The sequence below is a fragment of the Thunnus thynnus genome, chromosome 5 (genome assembly GCF_963924715.1).
Source record: "Thunnus thynnus chromosome 5, fThuThy2.1, whole genome shotgun sequence".
Lineage (NCBI taxonomy): Eukaryota > Metazoa > Chordata > Actinopteri > Scombriformes > Scombridae > Thunnus > Thunnus thynnus.
Window position 1 is genome coordinate 33,717,292 of NC_089521.1, and position 16,356 is coordinate 33,733,647.

General features: G+C 40.1%; 2 protein-coding genes and 1 long non-coding RNA gene across 6 annotated transcripts in view; 2 read left to right on the top strand and 1 right to left on the bottom strand.

Annotated features, from left to right (window-relative positions):
- iqub (IQ motif and ubiquitin domain containing) overlaps positions 1-4,496 on the top strand; it is a 14,763-nt gene extending 10,267 nt beyond the window's left edge. For both annotated transcript variants that reach the window (XM_067590871.1, XM_067590872.1), the window contains exons 7-13: positions 46-256; positions 345-520; positions 1,437-1,607; positions 2,525-2,701; positions 3,420-3,668; positions 3,770-3,955; positions 4,240-4,496. In XM_067590871.1, coding sequence (XP_067446972.1) covers positions 46-256; positions 345-520; positions 1,437-1,607; positions 2,525-2,701; positions 3,420-3,668; positions 3,770-3,955; positions 4,240-4,431 — 1,362 coding nt within the window. In that variant the 3' untranslated portion in view covers positions 4,432-4,496. The remainder of the gene's footprint in view (positions 1-45; positions 257-344; positions 521-1,436; positions 1,608-2,524; positions 2,702-3,419; positions 3,669-3,769; positions 3,956-4,239) is intronic.
- A 1,524-nt stretch (positions 4,497-6,020) lies between these two features.
- The window catches only part of slc13a1 (solute carrier family 13 member 1), a 20,255-nt gene continuing 9,919 nt past the window's right edge, over positions 6,021-16,356 (top strand). The window contains exons 1-9 of one of the 3 annotated variants that reach the window (XM_067590874.1): positions 6,021-7,161; positions 8,793-9,005; positions 11,311-11,439; positions 13,101-13,237; positions 13,325-13,491; positions 14,919-14,958; positions 15,056-15,131; positions 16,020-16,177; positions 16,328-16,356. The exon at positions 16,328-16,356 is cut by the window's right edge and continues 91 nt beyond it. In XM_067590874.1, the coding sequence (XP_067446975.1) occupies positions 8,898-9,005; positions 11,311-11,439; positions 13,101-13,237; positions 13,325-13,491; positions 14,919-14,958; positions 15,056-15,131; positions 16,020-16,177; positions 16,328-16,356 (844 nt within the window). In that variant the 5' untranslated portion in view covers positions 6,021-7,161; positions 8,793-8,897. The other 2 variants (XM_067590873.1, XM_067590875.1) reach the window with 2 other exon arrangements.
- On the bottom strand, positions 8,919-12,563 carry LOC137183681 (uncharacterized). The gene is made up of 3 exons (XR_010928516.1): positions 12,480-12,563; positions 11,278-11,453; positions 8,919-9,023 (listed from the first exon to the last, which is right to left on the bottom strand). It is a non-coding gene; the product is annotated as an uncharacterized lncRNA (long non-coding RNA).

Genomic DNA, 16,356 nt, shown 5'->3' on the forward strand with positions numbered 1-16,356 from the left:
AGACTCAATAAATGAACTGGTTTTCCTCTCGCGTCTCCCTCTCAGGTGATCCGTCTGCAGGCGTTCACTCGGCGCTGGCTGGCCCAGCAGGCGGTGGAGCGCCTGAGGAGGGAGCGGGACCGGCGGCTGGCCTGGCTGGAGCTGCAGGAGAGGAGGAGGAGGGAGGAGAAGGAGGAGCAGCTGAGAGACCGCCGCCACCGCTGGTTGAACCCACAGAGGAGGGAGGACTTCACCCTGCTGTACCACGCTCTGGAGAGTAGGCTGAGACGGGGGGGGGGGGGGGGGTCTCACTCTGTTGTACAGCTGTAAGATGTGTGGATAATTAAAATATTTGTACATTACAGAGTGGAGGCGTGAGGAGGAGCAGCGGATCAACTCCTCGCTGCGAGGAGCCGAGAGGAAGGCAGCTCTCTGCTTGCTGCTGGAACAGGAGACGCAGCTCATCGCCGCCATCGGATGCCATCGCATCGCCGTCCAGAACAACAACTACGATAAAACTGTCAGGAACTTCCTAGATAAGGTTAGAGGTCACCCCTCCTCCTCCTCCTCCTCCTCCTCCTCCTCCTCCGCTCCCAGCTCTCTCAATCCAGACAGTTTCCACTTAGATATTCACTTCTAAATAGTCGTGATGTTGGAGACGGTTCAATTTATTGATTTATTGATTACTCTATAAAATGTCAGTAGAGGAAAAAGACAGAAAGAGTCAAATTCAAGCAAGTACAACAGAAATTAGTCAAATATGCCCATCACAGTTTTTCCCAGTAACATATTCAATTTGTTTGTTTTTCTTTCAACTATCAGTCCAAAACCCAAAAATATTTAATGACAGAGAAACACAGCAGAAGTCCTCATGACGGAGATCAAATGAGGCATTTTGGCTTCAAAAATGACTGAAATAATTGATCTTTTATCTAAGTAGTTGCTGATTCACCTTCTATCAATCGATGAATACTTTCAGCTCAGGTTGGAGTAGTAGCAGCAGTGTAGTAGTAGCAGATCACTGGTACCAGGACGGAGGAAAATGGAAGTACTGGCAGAAGACGTGGTGGTGCATCAGTGTAGCATTAGTACCATCAGCAGTAGTATTAACAGTAGTATTAGTACTAACAGCAGTAGCATTAGTACCATCAGCAGTAGTATTAACAGTAGTATTAGTACTAACAGCAGTAGCATTAGTACCATCAGCAGTAATGTTAGCGGTATCATCATTAGCAGTAGTATTAACAGTAGTATTAGTAATAACTGCAGTAGCATTAGTACCATCAGCAGTAGTATTAACAGTAGTATTAGTAATAAATGCAGTAGCATTAGTACTATCAGCAGTAGTGTTAGCGGTATCATCATTAGCAGTAGTATTAACAGTAGTATTAGTACTAACAGCAGTAGCATTAGTACCGTCAGCAGTACTACTGACAGTGTGATGATGTGTGTTTCAGTCTGCAGCTCCTCATCAGTGGCGAGCAGCAGACGGTCGTCTGATCCAGATGGACAGTCAACACACCATCAGAGCCAGAGAGCTGCGGGATCTGTACAACAACATCAGCCTGTCTGCTGTCGGCCAGGAGCAGAGGCTCCAAGTCCTGATGACACTCAAACACACTGTCATGGTACCACACACACACACACACACACACGCACACACACACACACACACACACGCACACACACACACACACACGCACACACACACACACACACACACACACACACACACACACACACACGCACACACACACACACACACACGCACACACACACACGCACACTCACACACACACACACACACACACACACACACACACACACACACACGCACGCACACACACACACACACACACACACACACACACACACACACACACACACGCACACACACACACACGCACGCACACAGTGTTTTTGGACTGTTTGTGTTTTGGGGTTTTTGGTTTTGTTTGTTGCAGATGACAGATTGTGTTTCTTGGGTATTTGAGTTGTATTCATGTTTATTCTGTGTCGGTTCTATGCAGGTCGGTTTACTATGAAGAGTTTTGTGTTCTCTGGGTTTTGGTTCCTGTGCTTTGCTTTGTCCATCTACACACCTGCCCTGCATCTAGCATCATTAGCCCTGCCCTGCTCTGTGTCTCCACACACCTGCACTGTAGCATAAATAAACCTTGAAAGAATATTTGAGTCGCATATTTTATGAGGACCGCGTAGTTCTCAGGGCACGCTCACACCTGTTGTTGTTGTTGTTGTTGTTCACCAGTGGGGTTGGTGTGAACCAGACCAGCCATGGAGTATTTTTACATTGCTGTACTGGTATTTTCGTTTTAGTAAAAGATGTGAATACTTCTTCCATCACTGTCCAACATTACTAAATCAGTATTGGAGTAAAAAGGTAGAGAGTTAGTCTGAGTCTGGAGAAATAACTCTAAAGTTAATCAGCTATTATCCAGAGTCCTCTGATCTGTACATTGTAACTCTACCATATATATGATCACTGCGGTGTTAATGTGTGGTCGTCTTTATCCTCACTGGACAGGAGCACGAGTGTCAGGTGACCCGGGACATGGTGGATTTGATCGACAGGGAAGTGGACCTGATGACGCGGGGTGTTAAGGCGGCCAGTCTGGCGGGGCTGAGGAAGAGGATTTCCACTCTGTTCCTCCAGTACATCAAAACACCGGCGTTCAACCCTGAGGTGGCAAAGCTGCTGAAGGTGAGCAGAGGTCTGGTCTGAAGTCGTATGGATACATATCCAGATACAACAGCTGGAAAGTATTAGAAGAAAATGATCCTGATACAGAAATATGACTGAGAGAGAAAACTAATCAAACACAAGGTCTTACCATTGACTGGAGGAGGGGTAAGAGGAGATATATATGCAACCATTAGTCAATCAACAGAAAATTAATCACTAAGTATTTTGATAATTGATTAATCATTTTTTTAAGAAAACATTCTCCAATTGTCCAAATTCTCTGATTTCAGCTTCTTAAATGTGAATATTTTCTCATTTCTTTAGTCCTTTATGACATTAAACTGAATATCTTTGAGTTGTGGACAAAACATGACATTTGAAGACGTCATCTTGGGCTTTGAGAAACAGTGATCAACATTTTTCACCATTTTCTGACATTTTATTGACCAAACAACTGATTGAGTTTAGTCGATAATGAAAATAATCATCAGTTGTGGCCTTAATTTTGATAAATCAATGACTATGTCAACTGGATAAGGAGCAAATACACCAAACTTTATTGACTTCCCTCTTTTTCTGATGGATGGCAGCCTCTGATTAATCATCTACTACTACTATTAATCATCCCAAAGGAAAGGAGAATAGGACAAATCCTGATGTTATGATTCAATAAAAATATATACTAATAAGAACTGTATGAAATGAATTTCCTCATGTACTCTACCATCTATACCAGGTTCCCCAGAATCCGTCCCAGCTGAAGAACGACATGTTCCTCTGCCACGGCTGTCAACGCTACCTGCGCTCTGCTGACTTCAGCTCGTCCGCCAGCGCCCATCTGAGCGGTCAGTGTCGGGACTGCGCCAGACTGGACAACATAGCTCGATCCCGCAATGACTTCTCGTTCTACAAAAACATCCTGAGGAGGCTGAGAGCCAACGAGCAGCGGCTCAACGAGGAGGCCAAGATCCCCTTCCTGCTGCAGGTGACCTCCTGTTCACTACTGTCAGTCTCCGGGAGTTTGCTGCGATGTTTCCATCGTTCAGATACTCCAAACCTAAAGCCTGCATGTGTTTTTCCTCTCAGGTGGAGGACGTGCGGTACCTGGTGGAGGTGGTTTGGACGTCACGCTCAGCCCTCCGCGCCGGCAGTGACCTCTACAACCTGGTGTTTGTCCGCTGGGAGCGTCAGAGGGACTGGAGCCCCTGGAACTGCATCCTGCTGTCCAAAGAGGAGACTTCAGCTCACCTGGAAGTAGAAGACGTCCACAAGGTCTGTCTACGTCCAACTTTACACACCACAACATGAGTTTTCCTCGCTGTAACCATTCCTCCTGTTCATACTGGCTGATGGGGGCCAAAATCCATTTAGTGCAAAAATGCATTTAAAAGTTGATGTGAAGCTTATATGAGGCTTCAGAGAGAAAGATATCTACTTTATTTAACTCATTTCAACAGTTGAAGCTTCATATCAGCACCAGATGAACTTTTGAATACATTTTTGCACAGGAGGAGGATGTTTACGTTTCTTAAAGTCTCCCTCCTGTGTGTGTTCAGGCGTACGAAGCGACGTTCATCCGCAGGATCGAACACAAGCACACGCTGGCTCGGCGCCACTTCAGTCAGATCCCAGTCATGGCTGAATACCTGGACTCTCAGCCGACTGCTGCCCTGGGCAACCAGCTCATCTCCAAGCCCATCACCATGGTGACAAGCAAGCACGCCACCGACACGCCACCGGCTCATTAGGAGACACCCTGTAGTTTTCTTTCTTCTGTCGTCTGAAGTCTAAAATAAAAGTCTTGATGGTTTGATTTCATGTAACCTCATTTCAGTTAGGGTGCTTTTATTTTGAAAACAGGATGTCGTGACGATGAGTGAGAATCTTGAGGCTAAAATCATCTTGAGATCCGTGTTACAAACGTCTTATCGGGTGCATCATAACTTAACCCTTAAACGAACCAAGAAAATTGAAATATTTAAGAAAATTAATTCATTTTCAAGCTCATGGAGGCTTTAAAGAATCCAATTTCATGACAATATGACTTTTAATTGTCATATTACAGTTTGTTTCCTCCAGGATATGTGAAATTATGAAGTACTGGCAACAACATTTAGACTCAAACTGTAATTTATACATTCATTTTAAAAGTAAAACAGTCAAAAATCATTATAACTAGACCGTCGTGTGGCTATAAATAGTGAAAAACTCACTTTGCATTCACATATTTACACATGAGACAACTTCCAATTACTTAGCCTTGAAATAATAACAAACAAATTAACAGTAAATATCTTTTAAGTTATTGTGTTCAAAATAAATACAGAATAGAAAAAAATGGATATTAAAGTTCAAGTGTTGAAAATGATTCAGTAATCAGAAATGCATAAACAGACACATCTGGGAACAGAGCCCAGATGTGTCTGTTTACAACACATATTATAATAAACACTGCCGGTAAGATTGATGCAATCGGAGACATTTATTCACATTTGCTGACTTATTTAGTCTGAACAGGCCAGACATTCCTGCAGTTCAGGAGTCAACATTTCATAATCTTTCTCAACCTGTGAAATTCCTCCCATTCCTAAAATATCCAACCTTATCTCCCAGAAATTATGTTTATATAACCTACTTATTTGCTTTTTGGTTGAGGTTAGGGATGGAATCAGTTAAATGTTAATAAAATAAACACGTTGCATCTCAGGCGTCAAGCATCGACACCATTGTTCCCGATCCTGCGAAGTGCTGTGAGCTGCAGAAACAGAAGCATGAAACCAACTTACACTTCTAGAACAGGTAGAAGTTCTTCTCCACTGTAATTCAGAGGGAATAATGTACTTTTTACCCAACTATTTTTATTTGACAGGTGTACTTGCTTGTTAGTTTAGGATTTTTTAATTAAAAAAACATTGCATAAGCTTATAAAATATGCAGTTCTTTGTTAAAGATTAAACAAGTAGCTCCCAATCTTTCTGGCTTGTGTCTCAGTGTCTCATGGAGGCCTCTTTGTCACGTTCAACATGTCTCAGATGCTCAATGAGGTAAAATTATCAAATATTTCAGGAAAAAAGCAAAGATTAGAGAAAAAACCACAGACTGTAAGAAATATGGACGTAGTTACCGTGACGTCACCCGTTGGTTTCTGAAGAGCGGTTTTGAAGCTCAAAGCGAGCCGCTCCGGCCGTCGCCATCTTGGCAGTGCGTGACGCTGCCTAACTCCCAGCCAATCAAAAATGGGCAAAGAGGCAGGCCGATCGGCTGAAACAAGCCACCTAGTGGCTGGCGGACCGGTCACTCAAACCAGCCATGTCCTTCATTATGCAGAACTTTACGGCTTATTAAACTTAAACGGGTGAGTTATAAAAAAATTCACCCCCCGTACAGTTGTCATGAAAGAGGAAATTAGCTACAGAGACTAAAACCGTTGTTTGTACCAGGCTGTAAACATGTTTATTTCTGCTGTAAAGTTGGACATTTTAACATGGGGGTCTATGAGGATTGACTCGCTTTTGGAGCCTCAAGTGGCCATTCAAGGAACTGCAGTTTTTGGAACTTCTGCACTGGCTTCAGGCTTCAGCCCCGGAGGTTGCTGCTTGAGAAAACCCCAAAAAAAGGAACACAAATCAGTTTTACAGAACTTTTTTTCTTCCTCGTCACCCCATCAAGACCCCTCACATTCATCTTGTGACACGTGGAGGAGGCCAGACTCCGAATCCATAGACTAAAATAACTACAATAGCAAAATACTGCTGATCCACTGATGCATCAATATAAAGCAAAAGAAAAACATCTGATAATGTAATAAATGATAATATGAGTCAGCGCAGCCAGTTTTCAATAATGAATAATTTTACTTTTTATACTTTAAGTACATTAACTGATAATACTTTTAAAACTTTTTATTGAAATGGAGTACTTTTACCATGTGTTATTGGTACTTTTACATAAGTGAAGGATCTTTAACTATTGAGGATTTATTTGTTGCTTTTGGAAAATATTAATTGATTACAACACTGTAAAAATCTGTTTTTATTCTGGTGACACACTTTAGCCTCCGTACATTTGTGAATCATCAAAATCTACACTTGAATTTACCAGTAAATTGTTGTTTTTTTTTTAGCTTGGTCCTAATCCATCTCCTCCTCTTCTGGTAAATGTTAGTGAAAATGATCTTCCCGCATTACGGGAGGCGTGAGCCAAAGGTCAGACATCACGACCCTCTCGATACTTTATTATAAGGAGTGAAAGGATACCAGATATTTTAGGACCAGCCTCAAGAAACTCATGTTCAGTTTTCCTGTTTCTGCAAAAAGAACAAATAAATCACTGTTATCTGTTTAACCCCCCCTCAGTTTATCTCTCCATGTGACGTCTAACGTGCCCTGTAAGGCCCGTTAAAGGAGGTTTTAATAGCAGTGATGCATGCAGATGCTTCCACACCTGCACAGAGGCCGAGGTGGCAGCCAGGCAGTGAGGTAAGGTGCATCGCTCTCGTTATCAGGAGATAATTCTCTGTCTGTTGACGTTTCCCTGACACACATATTATTATCTTCATGATAATAATATGTGTGTCAGGTGTTCAGGGAAAATATAGGTTTAGTCTGATGTTCAACAAATCATGAAAGATTTAATTTAATATAATTTATTTTTATTCTGATGATGATTTAAACAAAATGTACACAGTGGAAACAGTTTTTTGTTTATGTTTTTTTTAACAGTCAAATGGTTTCTGAATATCTTGGATTTCATTATATTATTATTATAATGTCACTTATGTCTTATTTATCCAAAGCCAGTTATCTTTATTTTCAATTCTAGTGGAAATCCCAAATAATTCATGCTGACATTTGAGCAAATATCTGAAATTTTTCAGGCTGATGTAACATTTTTTTTTTAAATTGCAAAGTAATTTATATGTTTTCAACTTTTTCAACATTCACACTCAGTGAGAAGGAACCTCTGATCTGATTAAAGTGACAAAACTGTGATAAACTGAATCATTGATTCTTAATGTCCTCTTGCATTAGTTAGTATTTATTTGTTTTACATCCAGTGTAACAACAACAGTCACAAAACCTCCTTTAAAAAACTGTCAGTTTTAAGTTTGCTCTTATTTTGGGAAAAGTTTTACGTATCTGAACTTGCTGAACTTTGAATACATCAAGCTGAAATATCAAATATTCAGTCCAATGTAAAACTTCAGTTATTATTCAGACATTTTTGCCTTTTTGTTTACAACCTATAAAAAAATAAACATTCAGTGAACAGCGACCTCTGATGTATTGTTCTAACAGATTTTACATTTTAAACAGCATATTATTGTCTTAAAATCTCTACAACGTTCGCTTACTTCTTACTTCTTGACTTGTAAATTCATCATAAAAACAAATACACTGAGTTCACCGAGTTCACTGAGTTCACCGAGGTCAAAAATAAAGAAATGCCATCGTTAAGTTAATGAAAAACCAGAATCCTACAACACATTACAGCCTTTAAAGGACCCTGTACTGGGTCTCAATACTTTTAATTTTGCCATTGATTTGTGCAAATATCACTTATTATCACAATCAGTCTATGAATTATTCAGTGTTTTCTGGTCAATTCAGCTTAATACACATTAATACACAAGTTTCAGTTATTTATTTCAACATTTCACATTTCATTTTTTGTGAATTCCTCTTTTCAGCCTCCGAGTCAGATGTGTCAGAGAGACGTCCAGAACATGTTTAGCTTAGCTTAGCACAAGACTAACAGAGGAAAAACTGCTAACCTTGCTCCATTAAAAGTAGTCTAAGCTCCTGCTGTGTTGTGCATCCAGAAGTTCCTCTAAAGCTTCCTGGACGATGCAAAACCTTTAAATCTAACCACTCAACCTCAAACATTAACACATTTATACTATTTATAGACAGAAGGGTAAAAATAGGTCAAAGTGTGCCCCTTTAAAGTGCCATAAATTAAAGGCTGTGTCACATTATTATCTCACCTTTGTGTTGGCACAAAGATAACTGATTAATCGCTGGTTATCTCTGCACCAACGACTAAGCAGGTTTGGTGTCTTGCTCAAGGAAAGTCCATGCACAAATAACCTGCGACCTCCAACACTTAGAGGCAGGAATCTCTGAGAGGAAGCGTTCCAGCTCAGTCATCAGCTGCCTGAAAGTCTCCCAGGTTACAACACCGGAACAAGACGACAAGAGAAAGAAGGACGAGGATGATGTTGAAGAAGCTGAGAAGCGGGTTGTGGAACTATCGCAGCATCGTCCTGATTGTCTTCACGCCGCTGCTGCTGCTTCCTCTTCCTCTCGTAATCGGGACAAAGGTGAGTCTCCTTTAAACACTGAAAACCAGAGCAGTGCAAAGGGCAACAAAGAATAGTTTATGAATCAAAGCAAACTGCTCCAACAGACAGCTGTCTGCATTGTACCTGTTATAGAAAAAGGCTGAGAGGAGCTGGGGGGTTTTTGTTAAAGCTGCACAAATCAATATTTTTACATTAAAGGATCCAAACCAACAATGAACTGATCTACTAACAAGTATTGTGTGTGTGTATCAAAGCCTGATATATCTGATTCCTCCTCCAGAAACTATTAAAAACACATCAGTGAGCCACATCGCTGCACTGGGTGACATGTTCCTTCATTGTATAGAAACAGCTCCAAAGACTAATAAAAGCGTCAAGTTTTCAGTCTGTGGAAAGTATTTCTATGTCAGGATGCACAAGGACAGCTTCAGTGGATATCTGACACATTTACAGTCTTTTTAGCATCAAATTCCCTCTTTGTGTTTCCCTGTTGAGCTGCAGGTGGAAGTATAGTAACAAAAAGAGGGACTTTGGCACTAAAAAGACTGTAACGTTGAAAGATATCTACTTGATTTGACTCATTTGGACGCTGAAGCTTCATATTAGCTTCAGATAAACTTTTAAATACATTTTTGTACAGAAGGAGGACTGTGGATTTTGTCCTCCATCACTTCCATTGTAAGGTCATTATGAAGGGATCTTCTAATGGTCAGTATGAACAGGAGGAATGATTACAGCAAGAAAAACAGGTTTTAAGACATACTTGAAAAACTGTGAACTCGTCCTTTAAACATATTTCACACAAAAACCAAAACAGTAACCCAAAGAAAATAACATGAAGAAAATATTAAAAAAATCAAATAAATAAAGAACATTTTGGCTTAATATTAGATGCATGTGGTGTGTGTGTGTGTGTGTGTGTGTGTGTGTGTGTGTGTGTGTGTGTGTGTGTGTGTGTGTTAGTGAGGATGTGGAGGGAAGAGAGCAAAGAGGAGGAAAGAAAAGAGAAGGAAAGCTGCAGTGTTGTGTGTTGTCCGTGTGGGTTTTTTTTTTTTTTGGTTTGGCGCCAGAGTGAAACCAGGATGAGTCAGGACAAGAGTTTTATTAATATTATTATTATTTCTCTCCCCCTCTTCATTCCTATCCAACCTCTTCTTTTTATAGTTGTGTTTGTTTGTCTGTCCGTCCTCCCCCGTCCTTGCTCTCATCGCTCCCGAACACAGAACAAGCAGTTCTGAGATGAATCAGAGGTCCTCATTACTTTAATAAATGTGTTCAAAGTGAAAGCCAGACCTGCCTGCACAATTTCCTTTTTTTTTTTACATCATCTACATCGATCACAAAGCTGTTTCTACGCTCTGAAGGACACACGGAGTCATTGACAACCGTTGCAGAGTTCAACACGCTTTAGTAACGCTTTGAGCAGTTACCTTGAAAAAAAAAAAATCTATTTATTGGAGGTGATTTGATGTTGAGAAGACACAAAGGAAAAAAAGGTTATTGAATAAGTTAATCCTCCTCTCATCTTTAAAACATTATTTTTATGTGGAAGAAAAGGTTTTTTGGCTTTTATCTGGAGTGCTGCTCTTGGCACCATCGTCCAGTTTAAACTTTAATTATCTGACTTCTGCTCTTCTATGATTCCTGTGATTTTTTGTGTAAAAAAGGATCTATTTTCACTGTATCTGCAATTTAAAATTTCAAAAGAAGAGAAATGAACTGTTGAGATTGTTCAAAGACTGTTTCAAGATAGAAATTGGTTATGTTTACCTTGAATGTTGTGGAAGTTTTAAACGAAATTTCTGAAATTTTTAGCAAAATAATCATGAACAGTATAACATGAGGAGACGTGTTACTGCAGCTTCACACCTAAGATGCACTTGTGTTTTATTTTAGTTTATTTAGAGAAGCAAGTATTGCAACATTCACGTGTATTTAAAGATCTGTTTCAGCCTTTTTCACACTTTTCCTCTTTTCAATATGTCAAATTTTAGCGCTTTTTGGCGAGAATTTGCCCTCTTTGTGTTTCCCTGTTGAGCTGCAGGTGGAAGTATAGTAACAAAAAGAGGAACTTTGGCACTAAAAAGACTGTATCGTTGAAAGATATCTACTTGATTTGACTCATTTTGACGCTGTGCAGCTTTAGAAGATACAACCTGCTGCTGTAGAACATCTGAAAATACATTTCAACAAGATTAACATGTCGGGTTTTCTCTGAATACTGCAAATATCTGATTGATTACTTGAATGCATGCGCTGCTGTTTACTTTACTGAGTCTTTCACACATACCTGCGGTATTGTCTGTGTGTTTTGTCCCTGTAGGAGGCAGAATGTGGCTTTGTGCTGCTGCTGATGGCGGTTTACTGGATAACAGAGTTGATTCCTCTGTCTATGACCGCCATGTTCCCCGCCATCCTCTTCCCCATGTTTGGCATCATGAAGTCCTCCGAAGTGAGTCTGTCTGTCTGATAACAAGCCGAACTTTAATAATCAAGTTTAAGGTTTGAAGAAGTTGCTATTTAAAATCACTCCTTGTGATTTAAACTGAAAACTAACAAAGAAGCTAATAATAGCTAATAATAATTACAGCCTGGTTACATCTGCTCATGGATGTATAATAAGAGCTGGATAGGCCGCCACCGCTCTGCCTTGCAGCCAATTTTTCCCAGTGGCCTCTCGTGGTATTGCAGCAAAAAATCCTCCTGCCCCCCCGGAGGGCTAAACCAGAAGTCGCTGACTCGGCCATTGTAAAAGAGACGTCTGTAAAACTGTTGATAGGACCCTTCAAACTGCAAACAACGTCAATTATGACTCTTTCTATTATGAACTTTTGATCCATGGAGGTTTTATGTTTGTTAAACTTTCCTCGAGCCGAGAAAAGCGATTTCCGTGACATCATCACAATGTAAAGTCTATGGGCCGAGCGGGAACTCGCGGGCACTACTGTGTTATTCAGTGGGCCGCACAACGCGGAAGCAAACCTGGAAGCTAGAAACTTTTTTGGTGTATGTACCAGGCGAGCAGTTCCTATAGGACTGAATGGGCGCCATTTTTAGTCCGGTATCCAGCTCATATAATACATACATGTATCTGCTACATTACTAACTTTACGTTAGCTAAAATGTTTGGTACCATAACTATCCTGTGACAAAGCTACAAAACAGCCAGTGTGTCGCTGTTGAAGTGTTGTTCAAGCGCTTGTTGATAGTTATGTCGTCATGGATACCATATTAATTTACGATTATCTTTAATAGCTAGTAAACATGATTTAATATTATTAAACAACACACTACCACAGCTAGCCAAGAATCACTTTACATGCCCCAAAGCATTTAATCAGAATATAACTTTTTGACATGCGCAAAGTGGTTCTGCCTACTGTGAAGTGTCTGATCTGCCGGAAAAACAACAGAAGAAGAAACAATTATCAAGATGGAACCACATCATGTTCTGGGTTCTTTATATTTAACAGCAATCTCAGCAGCACATACTTCGGTGATACCCACAGATCAGTTTTACTTCGTTGCCGCCGTGTTTTTGTCCCTCCTGAAAACTCTTCTTCATGTTACTCTTTTGAGATCCTCCCGGAAACTCGTCACGTCACCGAATGTTAACCCCACGTAGGACAAACAGGTGCAGAAGGAATATATTTATTCCAACCAGAGAGAAACGGAATCGGATTACGCATTTACATGGTTATTAGGCGCCAGTATTTTCCTATTGAATGTATTATCAAAGGTTTACAGCACCCCTCTCAACCCGATTGAAAATTCATTCTGATTGGGCCGGATCAGATCAGTCTCTCCCGATTGACGTGGTTACACGGAGCTTTTTTTATTCTGATTATTAGTGGAACAGAAGGGTCCATGTAAACGCTGGGTTGAAACTGTACTTATGGATTAGTCCAAACACTATTTAATTTAACATTATTACATACTAAAAATATCACCAAGAGTTCACCAATCCTGCTAATTTAAAAAATGAATAAAAACAATGGCTTCATTCTCTTAGGGTTCGTCTTCAGTTACTGAGCAGCTAAACTCCAAATTCACATTAGAAACGAGGCTGAAATTGAAACAATTGTTCTTCTTTGATGACTGTTTCTCCTCCAGGTAGCAATGACGTACTTTAAAGACTTCCACTTCCTGTTGGTGGGCGTCATCTGCCTCGCCACGTCCATCGAGAAGTGGGGTCTCCACCGCAGGATCGCCCTGAGGCTGGTCACCATGGTCGGAGTCAACCCTGCATGGTGAGCGCCAACCTTTCTCTGCTGTAGTTGCAGATTCAGGTGTTCATATGTTCTCTGCTCTGACCGCCGCCGTGCTGTCGCCTCCAGGTTGATGTTGGGCTTCATGTCCGGCTGTGCCTTCCTCTCCATGTGGGTCCAGAACACCTCTGCTGTTACCATGGTGATGCCCATCATGGAGGCTGTTGTCCAGCAGATCCTGAAGGCCAAGGAGGAGGAATCAGCCGGTGAAGACAACCCCAACCTGCAGCTGGACGGTACTGTACCTGCATATCAGTGGTACTCAGATCCTTTACTGCAATAGAAGTACCAATACAGCAAAGTAAAAATACTCCATTACAAGTAAAAGTCCTTCATTAAAAATCCTACTACAGTAAAAGTACATAAGTATTATGAGCTTGATGTAGTTAAAGTATTGCAGTAAAAGTACATAAGTATTATGAGCTTGATGTAGTTAAAGTATTGCAGTAAAAGTACATAAGTATTATGAGCTTGATGTAGTTAAAGTATTGCAGTAAAAGTACATAAGTATTATGAGCTTGATGTAGTTAAAGTATTGCAGTAAAAGTACATAAGTATTATGAGCTTGATGTAGTTAAAGTATTGCAGTAAAAGTACATAAGTATTATGAGCTTGATGTAGTTAAAGTATTGCAGTAAAAGTACATAAGTATTATGAGCTTGATGTAGTTAAAGTATTGCAGTAAAAGTACATAAGTATTATGAGCTTGATGTAGTTAAAGTATTGCAGTAAAAGTACATAAGTATTATGAGCTTGATGTAGTTAAAGTATTGCAGTAAAAGTAGTGGTTTGGTCCCTCTGACTGATATATTATTATATATGACATCATTAGATTATTAATAGTGAAGCATCAGTGTTAGAGCAGCATGTTACTGTTGTAGCTGCTGGAGGTGGAGCTAGTTTACACTACTTTATATACAGTTAGCTAGTTTAGTCCAGTGGTTCCCAACCTAGGGGTCGGGCCCCTCCAAAGGGTCAGCAGATAAATCTGAGGGGTGGTGAGATGATTAATGGGAGAGGAAAGAAGAAAAAACAAAGTTCTGATACACAAATCTGTTTTCAGTTTTTGGACTTTTTCTCTAATCTTTGATTTTTGCTGAAATATTGGATCATTTGAACATTTATTGAAATGAAAGCATGTGAGAAGTTTAGAGGGAAAAATCACTATTTGGTGGAGCTGTTAACAACTCATAGACATGTGAAATGTGACCCCGACTACACACTGCTTTTTGTAAGACGTCAAAAGACAAAAAGGTTGGAAACCACTGGTTTCATCTTTAACAATGTGTTGTATTTTAAATAAAACATAAATAAAATCAGTTAAAGAAGAATAAAATAAAATAAAATAAAATAAAAATAGACAAAAGATAATAGAGAAAAATATATTTTCAATGCATTACTGTGTTGCCTCAAATTTAATGAAATGAAAATACAGTAGAGAGAAAGAAACCATCACACAGACACATAAAGTTGGTGATAAACAACATTCATCAATGAACATGAACCAAAATTCATCAGTTTTGTGTGAGAGGAAAGTAAAAATTATGTGTCAGGCAGAAATGGAAGTAATTTTCTACCATTTTCTGTTAACTATGATAAAAAATGACCTCTAAGAATAGTAAAAGCGGTGCCATAACTTAACTACAGTCTGTTATTTTTACAGAAAGTGACGAGGACATTGGAAAGAACAAGGAAGATGTGAGGTATGTGAAGGATCCTTTATGTAACGTTCACTGTCGCTCATTGATTACTTCTGAAACACTTTAATACACATTAATACCACGTTCCTCTGTCTCTCAGTGACAACAAGCATCCAGATGTTCCTGAAGAAACTTGTGTCGAGATACAGATGGTGTCGCCGCCTGCTGCAGCTCAGGTACAACAACCACCTCTGTTACTAAAATACTACTGTTACTACAAATCAAACTGCTGTTTCTGCAAATGCTGTTACTACTACTGCAACTATGCTACTGGTATTTATTACTGATACTGCTATTACTACTACTAACTGCTTCTTATACCACTACTAATACTATCATATATTATAAATGTCCAAAATGCTGCTGCTAGGCGATCCAACAGATGGTCACATATTATTACTATTTTAACCTCACTGCACTGGCTTTCAGTTCATTTTAGAATTCATTTTTCTCCACCCAGGACTTTCTAAATGTACCTCCAACACATTTTAAGACTCGTGCTTTCCAGTCGGCAGCTCTGTAATAGTCTCACAATAAGCTAAAGGTCCTTAGATACTGTGGACTCTTTTAAAAAGCTGCTAAAAACCCATCTGTTCAGACAGGCGTTTGGGCAGTATGTGGTATATCATATTTTAATTTGTCTGTTTTATCTGCTTTCCTTGTATATTTTATCTTGATTTTCTTTTCTTTGACTGCGAAACACTTTGTGACTGGTGTCTGTGCAAGGTGTTATATAAACTTTGCTATTATTACTGTTACTGCTACGCTTTTATTTTGTGAATGCTGTTACTCGTACTACTACTGTTATTGCTACTACAGCCACTACTATTGCTGCTACTGTTCCTGATACTGATACTGGTTGTGCTACTGCTCCGAACTATTACTGATTTGTATTCTATACTATTACTATACTATTACCCCCGCCCCTCCCCCCCACTCTAATGCCACCAGTACTACTGATGATAGTGCCGCTGCTACCTGTGTGATTAGTACTTCTGCTACTATCAGCAGTACTACTACTACTGCTACTCAAGGATTATTTCTCCCTCTGTGTCGTCTCGCAGGCTGCGGTGTGCCAGCCTGCGGCTCCCAGACAGAGCGATCGGGACCTGATGATGTGTAAAGCCATGTGCCTCGGCATCGCCTACTCCTCCAACATCGGAGGCATCACCACGCTGCCGGGAACGTCGCCCAACCTCATCTTCTCCGAGTACCTCCACCAGTGAGTGGTTCGCTAGACATCCTGAGTGCATGTAAACTGAAAATATGTAAGAGTTGGTATTTGCTAAATATAACTGAACAGTAGTAAATGAAAGAATACAAAGCCTCTGTGTGCGTTAATAAAATGTCATTAAATCCGCCTCAAACACAGGATTTACCCGAGCTGTGACTGCATTAACT